Source organism: Setaria italica, chromosome I, assembly GCF_000263155.2.
Source record: "Setaria italica strain Yugu1 chromosome I, Setaria_italica_v2.0, whole genome shotgun sequence".
Lineage (NCBI taxonomy): Eukaryota > Viridiplantae > Streptophyta > Magnoliopsida > Poales > Poaceae > Setaria > Setaria italica.
The window spans coordinates 40,958,721-40,972,794 of record NC_028450.1 but is presented as its reverse complement, the minus strand read 5'-3'; the positions used below and the strand labels follow the sequence as shown (position 1 = coordinate 40,972,794).

General features: G+C 43.1%; 1 protein-coding gene across 1 annotated transcript; it reads right to left on the bottom strand.

Moving 5' to 3' along the window:
- Nucleotides 1–2,149: 2,149 nt before the first annotated feature.
- On the bottom strand, nt 2,150–5,539 carry LOC101780985 (protein G1-like6). Its single transcript, XM_012846703.2, is given in 3 exon segments — nt 2,150–4,478; nt 4,481–5,085; nt 5,224–5,539. Coding segments are annotated over 2 exon segments (753 nt in total). The 5' UTR covers nt 5,073–5,085; nt 5,224–5,539; the 3' UTR covers nt 2,150–4,317.
- Between the last annotated feature and the right edge of the window lie 8,535 nt (nt 5,540–14,074).

Here is a 14,074-nt window from a genome sequence, read left to right as displayed (position 1 = left end):
TGTTCCCCCTCCTCGCTCCGTTGTCATTCCTTTTTTGCAAAGTTAGAATGTGTGTGTGTGTCTCTCTCTCTCTCGCTCGCGCGCGCGCGCGCGCGCGCGCGCGAGATATATATTTCTATATATGTATATATGTGTGTGTGTATGTGTGTGTCTGCACACAAAAACACAAAAAAACACACACACGCACACATATATATATATATATATATATATATATATATATATATATATATATATATATATATATATATATATATATATGAAACTACCAAAGCTTGTTCTCGGAGCTTCATGAATCCTTTTTTTTTCTTGTTACAAAACAACACCTACCTAAAAATACAATCGTGTTAATTTAGCCCATGGAAAATTTTCCTCTTGCACACGATCGAGTTGCTCGTTGTGCACCAAATTGCACAATTTTTATTAAAGATCACCAAGGGTTCTTTTAAAAAGAGTAGTTACCATTGAATTTTAATTGGGTATATATAGGAGGATTTAATGTGTTTCCTTTTTCAGTACCTTTTATTTTTCATAATGACGTAGGTAATTTAGATAAATATTAAGGTTATTTTAGATAATTTTTATAATAGCAAAGATAAGTAATTTATGTACAAATTTCAGATGGTTACTTTAAATTATTTTGTAATGATAGAATTTGATAATATTTTATAAAAAAGAGAATAGCTAGGTTTAATGTCTATTATTGTCAATAATAGTTCAGTAGTGTTACGTTCAAAAGCTTAATGTCTAGGATTTATTTATTTTTATCAATCATGAAAAGCGAACAGTATTGAGTGGGCAAGACGAGTAGTACTATACAATCTCAGTATCTCATGAGCCTGTTGTAACACCCAACCCAATATCCTTTAGTAGTAGTTATTATATATTGACCCATGTAGTCCAATTATGGTTGTAGTATGGTGGTTTTTTTTAATAAAGTAGTATGTGTCTATAGACGTCCAAAATCCGCTAACGTCCATTTCACGCGAGAAGTTAGGATGTTAACGTATTTTGGACGTCTCTAGACACATGACTATTTTGTGGGAGAGCATACACTCTACAGCATTGCCGGAAGTAACCTAACCGTGCGATCTAGTTCAAGCATGTTCATATTTTGTTTCAAACCTTCAGATTGCCCAGAGCATATCATACTGAAAGTCTGAGACCATGTTGGTATGAAACGTGTGCTTGCGCTACCTAAGAAGTCTGTATATGAACCTGGTGACACGCATGCATGCAAATTTTATTCCAGTTAGGGATAATTCAAACAAATAAACTATGCAGACATTCTGTGAATTAAGGGATTGATGCATACAAATGGAACGGTTCACTGGGGCATAACGTATAGTATGTGGTAGCTATATATATTTGAAAGAATGCGCCTAATTTAAAACAGGATATCAAAGATTTCCCGAGTGTTCTTTTCAAATGGACATTGCTCTTTTCACACTTTTTTGGACATTGCCCGCAAGAGGAAAACAAATGAGCAACCAAAAACCCACAACTATCATTTCCCAAGAACCAACAAAACCTACCGGCTACTTTTTTGACCGAAGTCGGTAGGGAAAACCTCAACCTATTTTTTTATATTTTTTATTCCAGATCCATTTAATTTTCTCCCACGGGGAGTCAAACCAACCATTAGGTTAGAGGCCCTTTCACCATTGGCTACTTAATAAAATAACTCTCAGGATTGCCTAAATTATTATAAATAAGACCAATAACTATTGGCCATTGGAACTAGAGTTTTAAAAAACTAAATAGTTCGTTATTAATAATGAAAATGCAGAACTACATGAACAACTATATGATCTGAGTTGTTTCCCTCTCAATTCAATGATGAACCTTATCCCTAATTGTCTCATTGGCTGACAACCTTGACCCCTGTTATTTTTGGGTCATATCTAGTATTAGAAGTTTGCCTCAGTTTGGTAGTGCTCGTGCAGCCCACATCAAAACAATGCTTTGACAACCAAATTCCACTTGTAGATTTCAAATACCATACCATACTCAAATAATGCAATTAGTCAACAGAAGTAAATAGTCAATATCTACAATAACACTGCTATTCACAACTGATAGAGAATATATACATATATAGTAGCTTGATGAAGCAGCAACAAAGTACCATAAACTGAAGCAATTAATGTGAAAACAGAAACACATATATAATTGAGTGTTAACCTCACAAAACTTTAGTCAATGCATGACTAAAAACAGTTGCTAAATGCTACATTTTTTGTTGTTTGTGTGTGGTGAAGGGTTATGATGCACAAATATCTTGTGAAAGTAGGGGAATGAATAGGATTAGATTTGTCTATATGCAGCACATATCAAAAAAAAAAACTCTCAACTATGAAGGGACAAACACAATCTAGAAGAGGTTCAAGACCCATCAACTGTTTGAACAGGAATTTAACTGTGCTCCTGCCTCCTGCTGGTAGCAATACCGTACCATAATATCATGATAAGTGGGGGGAGCAGACGATGTGAAAGAATATGTATGCATGCGGCACACTGAAACGACGGTGACAACAGACTCTTAAAATGTATGCATATATATACTTTCCAGACTAAAAGAATAAAATTTGACATAAGAAAGATATTAAACGAATTTATTAGACAGGATATATATTTCACTCAAGCGTTTTATGGCTGAGATTTTATTTGAGTTAGTAGTAGATAAAGTTCAGGCGTTCTTAATGTCTCTCTCCAACACCTGAAATTTTATTGACATCAACATCATATAAAAATTACACAACAGTTATTCTTTTGCTGAAAGCAAAAAAAATTATTATAAACTCCTATGTAAAGTAGCTGTAATTCCAATATAACACAAATTAGAGTCACAAAAAATTTCAGGTCCCAACTAAAATGCTAAGATGAGCTTTAGCAATTCCCAACTCATTTTAACCACGTAGAACATGCATTATGCATATATATGTGATATTTAGTTTCCCCCAATTGTGTGCATGCTTAAAATCTGGATAAAAAATTAAATATTGTCGACAAGGCTGTCTGTTCTATGTATACTACATATAATCCCAGCAGAGGAAGAGACAAGGAGTGAAGGCAAATCAAGCCAGATCCAGTAATTCTAACTTGAATAAGGAAAGGCAGCCAGAAGCATCAAAGCATGGGCTAAAACAGGTGCTGCATGCCCGGTTGTACACACCCCCAACTGAAACCCCAATACGTTTTCAGTTCCTGCGTGTCTTCTATCTCTTCCTCTTTCTCGAAAGGTTCCCCCTTTCTTGCTTCTTTTGCTTGCCTTCTTTGTTTCTTGTGGGCTGCCCTTTTGGCCATTGCAATTTTAAGGGTGAAACTAGTAGCCGGCATCTATGCACTACGGTTCAAAAGCACTACCACCACAATGCCCATGCAAAGCAAATTATTAATAGCAAGAAGGGATTTTTTTAGACCACCAAGCAATATTTGCAACAATGCATGCCAATCACGAAGGGAATTAAACATGCAATTGCAAGCTCAATTGAAGAATAAAATATATCTGTTTGAAGTTACAAGATATAATAATTGTCCAGGAATTTTTGGCACATATGGATTGCCATGTGTTCCAGATCTAGAGACACAAATTAAAGGAGACCATATATGTTTCAAATCAGGTACGTAGCACTCCCCCTCTCCTCTTGCATTGCCCTTTTGCTCTCCTAAGAAAGGAAATATGAACCACACCACATCAGCCGTCCATGAATGGATAATGGAGCATTGCATTTCTGTTCAGCTGCCAATGTGATGAATAGCAGCAATGCAAGCTGGTTTTTGGCTGCTGGCTTCTGCACCAGAACCAAACTACTTTCTTGCAAGCTACATACAAGAACAAATTCTGCAAAGTTCCTACTAGCCATCAGCAGCGTTATGCAGCTACAGCTTATTGTGCCACTGTTGTTGATGCAAACTAAACTTCTGCCACACCATGCCATGCATGCAGCTAGCACAACAGCTGCTACTAGCTAGGGAAGGGAATCTCAAACTGTTCTCCCAATCTTGCATCCCTCCGGAGGAGCAAAATAAACCAAATAAAGCATAAACACCTACCAATTGATGGGAAGCTGAATAAAACAGCGACGATTAAACCAGTACTCACGCGGCGATTCAAATGGCCAAAAGAAAAGGGGAGAAATCTTTTGCAAAATGCAAGAAGGTAGCCACTGAAGAAGAAGAGGCAAGGAACAATGGCCAGGCCTTGTTGTTCTACCAGCATGGGCATTCCAAGCCGCGCTGCTGGCTAGCTCATCAGATGGATCAATGGATGTAGTAGATGGCGATAGATCACCTAGCAAGCTAGGACAAAAACACTCACGGCATGATGAACTGCGGCGACGCCGACGTGTCGGGCCCTCCGCCGCCGCCGGACGGCCCCGGGGGCGGGCTCCCCTCGGACGACGGCCCCGCCGCCGCGGCCGACGCCGACGAGGGCTTCTTGCGCTTCTTCTTCTCGTAGCTGATCCCTCTGGCCCGGCCTGCGTCTCGCGCACCTCGCGCAGGTAGAGGCGCACGGCGCGCGCGCCGAAGGGGTTCATCTCCGGCGTGCCACCGTTCTCCTCGTAGGCGGCGCGCAGGCGGCCGATGAGCGCGTCGAGGGAGCCCCAGGCCTGGCGAAGCGGGCACGGGCACGGCGCCGGCGGGTTGGGGTGCCCGTAGAAGGGGCACACCGGCGTGTGCACCTTGGTCTTGCCGAACTGGTCCATGTACTTGAGGAACTCCAGTACGTGCGCGCCGCTGCACCGCGACAGCGACAGCGGCGGCCGGTGGTTGCGCAGGTACTGCCCGAACGTGTTCCAGTCCCGCCGCTTCTGGGACTCGTACCGGCTCAGCGAAGGCGACGAGCTCGACGGCGACGGCCCGCCTCCTCCCCCCACCGAGGATCCGAGCGCCGCCGCGCCGGACGACGACGACCCGGCCCCTGACGCCCCGGCGCCTCCGGAGAAGATGACGGCCGCGGCGGGGCCGAGGAAGAAGTTGTCCTGGCCGGCGGCGCCGTCGCCTGCCGACGGCTCCTGTCCCGGGATCATGTGATGGTGGTGGTGGTGGTGGTGATGGTGGTGATCCATCCCGGCCGCTGGGCTGTCATCAGCAATGCAACACAACAAAGAAGAAGCATCATTTCTTGCTCCGATGCGAGCTCTGAAATGGCTAGGTCAAGACAGGAGGAGGAGGGGAGAGGAAGCCGAGGAGATCTAATGAAGAGAGATCGATGCGTACCGGAATGTGCAGCGGCCGATCTAGTATTCTCTGCAGCGTCTAAGCTCAGAGATGCAAGCGTGCGGTGGGATCTTGGCAGTGGTTAGCTATCTGCTAGTACTCTTCTGATCCAGCTCCTGGCCTGCGAGTGATCCAGCAGTCACCCATCCATCCGACGATACCAAGAAATGATGCTATGCTCTGACGCTCGCGCAGCAGCTCAGGTGGTCAAGTCATCCTTGGGAGTCAGCATGAAGCTCTGGGTGGAGGTGGATGAACAGTTGATGGTGGCAGTGCTGTGCTGCTGGATGGGAGGGTGGGGGTGAGCGAGGGGGGGATGGAGGGGATAGGTTTTTAGCCTTTTGGTTAGGCAGGCAGGCAGGCATCGAGGGGGGAGATAACAGGTGTAGTAGGGTATAGCTAGCTAGACAAGAGAATAAGAGTGAGGGATTGGAAAGCAAATAAAAACGAGAGGGCCCTAGCTAGCTTTTCCTTCGTTTTATTATTTCTTGGGATTTTCCTAACATCTAATATGCACGGCTGGGACAGCACCTTCAGTATCAGTTTCTAACCCCACCGGTTGCGCAACTGGTATTGCTGCTTCTATACTAAAGAGGAGGCCTTTATTACCAGGTCAAATAACGGTACTTGAGGCCTATTAAAAAATAAAAAAAATTGCGCTACACAGCCGCCGCACGCCCCATCCGCGCGCTGACTCGCCGGATCCGGCCGGCCGCACCCCACCATGGGGAGGGAGGGAGGGAGAGAGAAAGAGAGAGAGTGGGAGGGAGGCGTACCGGGGAAGAGGAAGCTGAGGCCACGCCGCGCCACCCATCGAAGCCGAGCCCGGCGTCTACCATCCGCGCCCGCCGTCGCAGCTGCAGCCCGTAGCCCGAGCCCTCCGTCGCTGTCGTCGCACCTCGCCCCGCCGCTGCTCTCCACTGGCAGTGAGAGGCGAGCGGAGGGGGAAGGGGAGGGGCAGCAAAGGGGTGGAGGGTGGTAGCTAGGGGCTGTGAGTGAGAGAGGGAGGGTTGGTAGGAGAGGAGGTAGGGAGGGAGAAGGCCGGCGACGGGAGAGGGAGGGGGCGGCGGCAGGAAAGGAAGGGGTCCAGAGGAGGGGCGGCGGCAAGAGAGGAAGAGGAGAGAGAAGGACGGCACGCGGGGGTGGGTGCTGGGACTGGGTCAGTACCGGGTGGAGCCTCCACCCGGTACTAAAAGCCTTCAAGCACATTAGTACTAAAAGCTCTCAAGCACATTACTAATGAGTGACCTTTAGTACCGGTTGGAGCCCCAACCAGTACTAAAAGGGGTCACAGGGGGGTTCCTAGGGAACTAGCCGTTAGACCCGGTACTAATGCCCACAATAGTACCGGGTCAAAAAACAACCGGTACTAAGGGTTAGGACCAATGCTCAGTATTTCAGTAGTGAAGTAGGAGATGCATGTCTGTAACCCTATCCATTCTCCTCGGCAGTGAGCTAGGAGCCCTTGATGACCTGGTTAATCCCAATATTTTGTTGGTCGTCCAGTCTCCTGTGTATTTGTTCATAGCATATGATGCATATTCATAGGGGTCAGCGAGCAAGCATATGAGCAACATACGGTGTTCTAAAAAAGCTGTCATATGCAAAATTAGTAAGTGTTTTTATAAAATAATAGTACAGTTACGTTCATGATCTTGCTCTAAAATATCTAACGTAGTGGTTTATCGACCCAGCTATATTTTTATGCAAATAAAGTAGTGGGGTTTATATTGTCATCTTCCATTACAAGCTTATTATTAGGTCTCTGTAAGAATTCTGTTCAACCCACAAATTTTTTGTAGCATTTATTGATATATCAAGTTTGAGCATAATTCAAATAAAAAATTTGCTGTCTAGTCTATTCCATTTCTGAGATTCGGCCGGGGAGCCTCTACATAAGGCCGGTTAGTCATCAACAGTGTTACTAGAAAGTTTTTTCCAGAAAAAAAAAAGATCTGCGAGAGCGGATTTGTTTTTAGAGGGTACAGGTGCAATTCCTTCCATGCCTCCAATCTGCAGCTGAGTGACATGACTGCATGCAGGATAATCTGGAGTGATGGCCTCTTGTTTCTTTTGATTTTCTTGCCGATTTTTTTGCTACTTTTCAATTCTATCGTTGCAGTGGTGATGGGATGGTTCTTCCATCAGTGTTGCACGGGCACTGACGATAGGAAAAATGCATAAAGGGAACAGGTTGCTTATGTTACTACTGTAGACGACATGAAATATGGTACATGGTGCATTCACAGATATTATATTTGTGCATCCCTGGTATGTACACGTATGGTGTCTGATGTCCATACTTGTAGTTTTGTTGTAGACATAGACTAGTCAAGATTCCACAGCCCCACCTGGATCCTCTAATAATGCAAATATATATTAAATCATTAGTTTGAAAAAATGTAAATATTCTTATGTGTCGATCTGTAGTTTCCTTTGGATTATCTCTCGTTTATATATCAAATATATGATTTTTAGGGAAAGTTAATTAGTTGTTCATATTTTAGATATAATATAAGTTCGATCCTATATGCCTGGACGGAGAAACAAAGCAGAGAGTTGATACAAAGTTCTTGAAACACTCATAGTCTTTGCATAACAAAGATACACACACCCTTAAACATTTAATGACAACCGAAGCAGAGGCTAGATTGCCACCCACGTGCTGCTCCGGGGGAAAAAAAATTCATTAGCCACCCGTGTCGTTAAGATGCCGCTACGAAACAAACCCTAGCTATGAGATTGGCTTTTGTAGAATAGTTCATGCAGGAAGCCAATGAATAACTGAATATATAACCTGCAGAGAGAAAAAGTATGCTTTCTTTTCAAAGACCAAACTTTACGTAGCCACAACACTCAACAGGTAGTTGTTGCCTCCGGTAGCGGTGGTTTTAGTTACGTACTAATACCCCATGATCAAGTTCTAAACATGTTTAGTACGCTACGCGGTTGAGATAAGGCTAAAGCCACATGAATGACAGATCATACACTATTATCATGTCAATTATGCTTTGCTAGGTTATTTCTGTTAACAGCACGTCCATGCATTTTTTAAAAATTCATGTGCATATATAAAGAAGTGAAAAATGGCGAGAGAGAGAGGAGTCTGAAAGTCGTTTGGAGCGGAGGAGAGAGAAGGACAGTGACAAGTGAAAGTTAGTTGCATGTGGTAAATACTGCTTTTCTGAATCGACACGGCATAGGGTACAGTGTACACTAGTACTTGCCCACGCAGCCTATGAGCGAATACTATTAGATCCTAGATCTGGCCTCTCTCTGCACCGGCCGAACCCTAATTTCTCTTTCCTGCACACATCTGCTGCTCACTCGTACGTACTGCAACTCACCAGCTAATTCAAACACCTAAATACAAATCCTAAGATATATTACTACATGCACGCAATGATATACCTGCAGTGGCGTGGAAGACTAAATGGATTTTTCCAGCAGAGCATATAATGATTAATTAAGCGACCTACTGGTACCCAATAAGATTTTTTTTTACCACCAGGATTATCTGAATTATACCAGGAATTAAATACCGATGGAGGGAAATTATCCTTGACCATTCACAAATAAACAACTGCATGGAAGGATCAGAAATCTTGCACACTATTCGATTGATTAACATAGCTATATAAGAACAAACATATAGTTCATTGCCATGTTTTTTCCTCTCTTGTTGGATGGGCGCACAACATATGGGTCGCGTTAGGTAGCATGGATTGGTCCTATGATCAAACAGATTATATGATCCGTCCTCATTGAGGTACACATCATATATCTCAGCGAAATACTTGCATAGTGCTTTGAGGAAGATTTATTTGGTCAAACTCTTAAAACTCTAACTGCCAATGATTTCCAAGTATTTAATTTGAAAACACAAAATCAAAGGTTTGGATTTTATTTCTTGAAATATACTATTGTAATCCTATAAGTTTATTTGGATATCATATAAATTTATTTAGATATTATAAATATGTTAAAATAAAAATAGTGGTCAGAATCTCCCTTGAAGACTATGACAAGGCAACAATGTCGAGTAGTTATCGAGCGAGGTTCGTATTTGAGTTGGGGACAGTTTGTGAATTAAGAATGAACGTCTATGTGTGTGTATATATATATATGGATACATTTTTCATTCACCTTTTGAAGCAAAAGGGGATAAACATAAATGTGGAAAAGTGAAGTAAAATTGTAGGTATGAATGGTTGCTTAATGGAGTATGCATATCAATTAAGCAAGGTCATTTTCATGGTGTCACGGTCCTAATAACTATAGATATGACCGGAAGGAAAATAATGGCAAGTGAAACGAAGCAGCAGTTTTATTTCCTCTTTTTTTTTAGATCAGTTTTATTTCCCTTTAGCGCTAGCTAGTTGGGCTTTTCATTTGGAGAGATGGCCGGGGTGAGGTGAGATACTGAGATGGATCGGTGATATTATTCGCTATCTCGAACGTGCGTGGGAGGAGGGGAGGGATGGAGGTAGTAGCGATCAGGAATACTGTTGCGGCGCGGGCCCCTGCGAGATGCTCGGATGATATAGCACGTCCACGACACATCCTAATCGGTCAAAAAGCTCCGGCCTGCTGCCAATCCAGCCCAGGATCGACATCTCGCTATCATGCATGTAGCTAGCTCCATGAGAGAGAGAGAGAGAGAGAGAGAGAGAGAGAGAGAGCAAAATAAGCTTAGATGAGGATGCATGCATGATGGGCAACGGCAACGTCGTTAGTTCCAAGCCTTGGCTCCCTTTCTTTCTTTTCAATCCGCCTGCGCTGCAGCAAGTTAGGTCCATACGTACATATATGCCGCACCATCATATATATGCATTTTTTTTTCCAAAATATAGTACCCATACGTGCTTAAATATATATACGCATGCACGTTCATTCCTATAAATGCACAACTCTATCCTTCTGAGGATCTCCGAGAGATTATGCCCACAAATCTTGAGACTGATGACGAAGTCACCGCAAACGTGTCGCTGTCGATGAGGTACGATTGCTTACCACTGAAATACGCACTATTTTTTTTACAATTTATGCATAGATATGTACTTGCTGAACTGCTCCCACACTGGTGCAAGCTAGCTAGCTAACTATACCATAGACACAGTACATATGCCACGATTACCTGAAATCTAGCTACGAATCTAGCCACATATATTAGCTATCTAGCTAGGAAAGGAACACATGCATCCATGATGGGTATCTTTCTGGTAGTTCAGAAGTCAAATAGTAGTGACCAGTTGCTTGGGAGATCGAATCCTGGTCCCTGCTAGAGAGCTATACATGGCATATTGTAGATGCCCCATTTTTTTTATATATGTTTTATGTAAGAACAACATACTTATATATATAGTAAAATCCCATCTGAATAGTACAACTGCTATACTACGTACGTACCACGCGTTCCTGTGTGTGTGGTCTCAAGTCTCAGCAAGTGTGTAAGTGCCTAGCCGTGGGGCTTATGTGTGTGCTACAAAGATAAGGTATGGTGGCGTTGCGTACGTAAACATACTGTTGATCATCAGCTGGGCTTCGACCGTGCAGTACGTACACATCACCTAGGTATCGCTCTCTGCACGTGTACATGCATCCGTGATGCAAGTGATGATCATAGTATGTAGACTCTTAGGTCATCATATCGATGTGTGTACGATCTGATAGCTGATCGAGATGGACAAATTTGCACGTATATGTTAACTCAACTAGGTAGCTCGCTTGACGTAATCGCCAAAGTCCGTTAGCACTTTAAATCTTTCTGACAACGACAGGTTATGCGCCTCTCAACCAACGTGGACGCAACTGAATAATGCATAAATAAACTCTACCAAAGTCCATGTCACATTGACTCCCATCTCTAAGCTACCAAACCGGTGCTTGTTTGGACCAAAGGTTTTCCAAAGGAATTTTGGAGTCTTTCATTCCTTTGAAAAGGAATTCTGTGGCTGTGTTTGGAACAAAGGATTGTAGAATTCCATTCCAAAGGAAAGGGAACCATCCATGCACATTTCAAAGGAAAAAAAAAAGTATCCACCGGAAGCCAAGGGAAAGCATCTTTTTCAGTCTCTTCCTCTAATATGTAGCTGTGTACTGTCACAGATCGTTAGTGAGCTAGACACTAAAAAATCAAAATATTTCCTTTGATAAATGGCTGTTGTACTGATTATGGTATAGGCATCCAGATTTTTTTAAAATTACAAAAGGCTAGCAGAATTAAAAACTGAGTGTGTGATACTCGAATGTTTTTTAGTGTCCCGATTCTAGCATAATTGTTAATTAGCTTGGAAACTTAGTACAAAGCACCTCAATTAAGTGGACATTGTGGTTATTTTGTTTAATTGGGCATGTGAAGATCAAATTTTTCAGCACAAGTTTTCCGTTTCTGTGTTTTGGAATCCTATAGTTTTCTACTTTTCGCTCCACTCAATTCCTGCGTTATTTTCCATTCCTCTGTTTTGCATTCCCTTGTTCCAAACATGCCCTAATCAAGGAGACCGGGTCAAAGGTTGAGTGAAGGTGAATGATAATAACCAGCTGCTTATTGAAGGCGACAGTACTACTTGTAGTTACACACGTTTGAAAGAAAGTATATTGGTGTCATCTAATAGGCAGTTTTATGTATTGACACATAATCTTGAGATGACTTAATATACAACTTTTATAATGAGTTGATGTCGCATAGTAATTCTATCTCCTTAATTTATGCATAGAAAAATAGGAATATTATGAGCTGCATGGCAACCACAACTTATACAATGGTGTAGTAATATTCTCATAGTTCTAAAATTTAGCTTATGAGGTGGTGGTTTCATGAAACAACGATCTCTTTCTCTTTCTCTTTCCTCGTTCTCTCGCCTCCACATCAGCAAAAATCCTATGCGGCGTTGTATGAGACGGCATATGAGGTCGTGTTAGGGCATGTTTCGGGATTATAAGAATATGGATAGTGAATAGGGATGGTAATTAAGAACCAACATGGATAGCGTGCTCTCTAGTATAGTGAGAGGTTTATGTAAAATACCTATCTAGGTATCCATTAACACTTTTTGCCATAAACCAAATATAATTTAAGACAAATAGTTAATTAGCATGGAGTTTACAATCCATCTACAACATATATCACAAATAAAAAATGAAAGGGCAAAAAATAGATGTATTATTTGCAACAAGGTAGTGAATGATAAATAGCAAATCACTTATGTAATGGTACTCAATTTATGTCCACGTATAAAATCCAAAACTTTTGAAATGTGCATTCTAAAGAAATCCTTTAAAACTCACAAGCTAAAATAACTGTAAAATCTATCTACCATGGTCAAGGTGTAGAAAGAAGCTAGCTCAGGATCAGGCAATTGTAGGAATAAGGTTTCATCGAAGGATGAGGCGTGTTTTGTGAATTTAGGGATGAGATGAGGAACAAGCATCGACAATGCTAGATGAGGATTCATTTCACGATGCGGAGAAAGACTATGCGGCGGTGTGGAGGAAGATGATGACTCAGTTTGACAAAGGCGATTAGCCATAATATGCACCTAGCTATTCAGATATATTTCTAATAGCTCTAGTTTGCAACCACCTAGGATGATATCCCAAATCTCTATTTTTGGAGCCTGATGCTATCAATTTTTGCATGGTATATACCATCATGCACTTTGCAACCTACTCCCTCCGTTTCAAACTATAGGTCGTTTTGTTTTTTCTAGGTGCATAGTTTTTGTTATGCACATAGATATAGTGTATGTCTAGATGCATAATAATATCTATGAACCTAGAAAAGTTAAAACGACGTATAATTTGGGACGGAAGGAGTAGAAAGAAACAAGAAGAGATTTGAAAAGCCATGGCCCATGGCAATACCCAATGGCCATTGGAGCCTAGTAGGCATGCATGGGAAAGAATAAGGCAGGTACAGTAGCAAGTAAGTAGATACATGGGCCGGAGGAGTACTGTGTACAATATATGTTGTGGGCTCGGTGGCAGGCGGGCGTGGGGGGTGTGATTGATTGATTGATGCATGCATGAGTGCGCAGCAGCAGTTGGAATCAGGGGGGATGGAGTAGGTCGCGTCGTCGCGCGCCATGGTTGGTCGTGGTCGTGGTACACTGCTGGTACGCGCGCGCGAGAAGCTGAGAGGAGGGAGCGAGCGATGGGGATGGAGGAGCGAAGCGAGCAATAATACCTGGCAGCAGTAGCCGTGTGGCTCCTGAGTCCAAAGGTCGTTGATGGACAAATGGATGGAGGACGGTGAGCAGTGGAGTTTGGCGAGCCATAGAATGTCTGTCCAAATAAAGGAAGGCAGCTAAAGTGAGAGACTCAGGCCGGCACTGTTCACTAAAGGAAAACTGGTACCTCGGGGGGGAGAGGGGGAGAGAGAGAGGGGGAGAGAGAGAGAGTGCAATGCATGCATGGGCAACCAAACCAAACCAACAAAGCAGTACACTCCCCATTAGCTACGATGGAATCGCGCGCTCTGGCCATGGCCCTCGTGCATCTGCATCTGCATGCATGCATATGAATGCTGGCTGGTGGCAGTACTGGAGTTAGCTGCTGCTCTGCTATGCGTACATGGCATTGGGATCACCACTCGCTTATTAGCAGCAGCTCCCCCCCTCACCTACTGGCTGACACGTCGGTACTATTCTTACAAAATCTCTTACCGCAGCGCCCCGAGCCGTACCAACACGACCGTCCTCCATTCGAGCCTCTCGTCAGTCCTCACACGCACACACTCTGACGGTCTGACCACCATGCATACACATACACGCATATGATCAGAGGGCCATGCATGAGACGTGTACCACACCACACTATGCTCCCTCTGCCTCTCACACACGGTCACCTC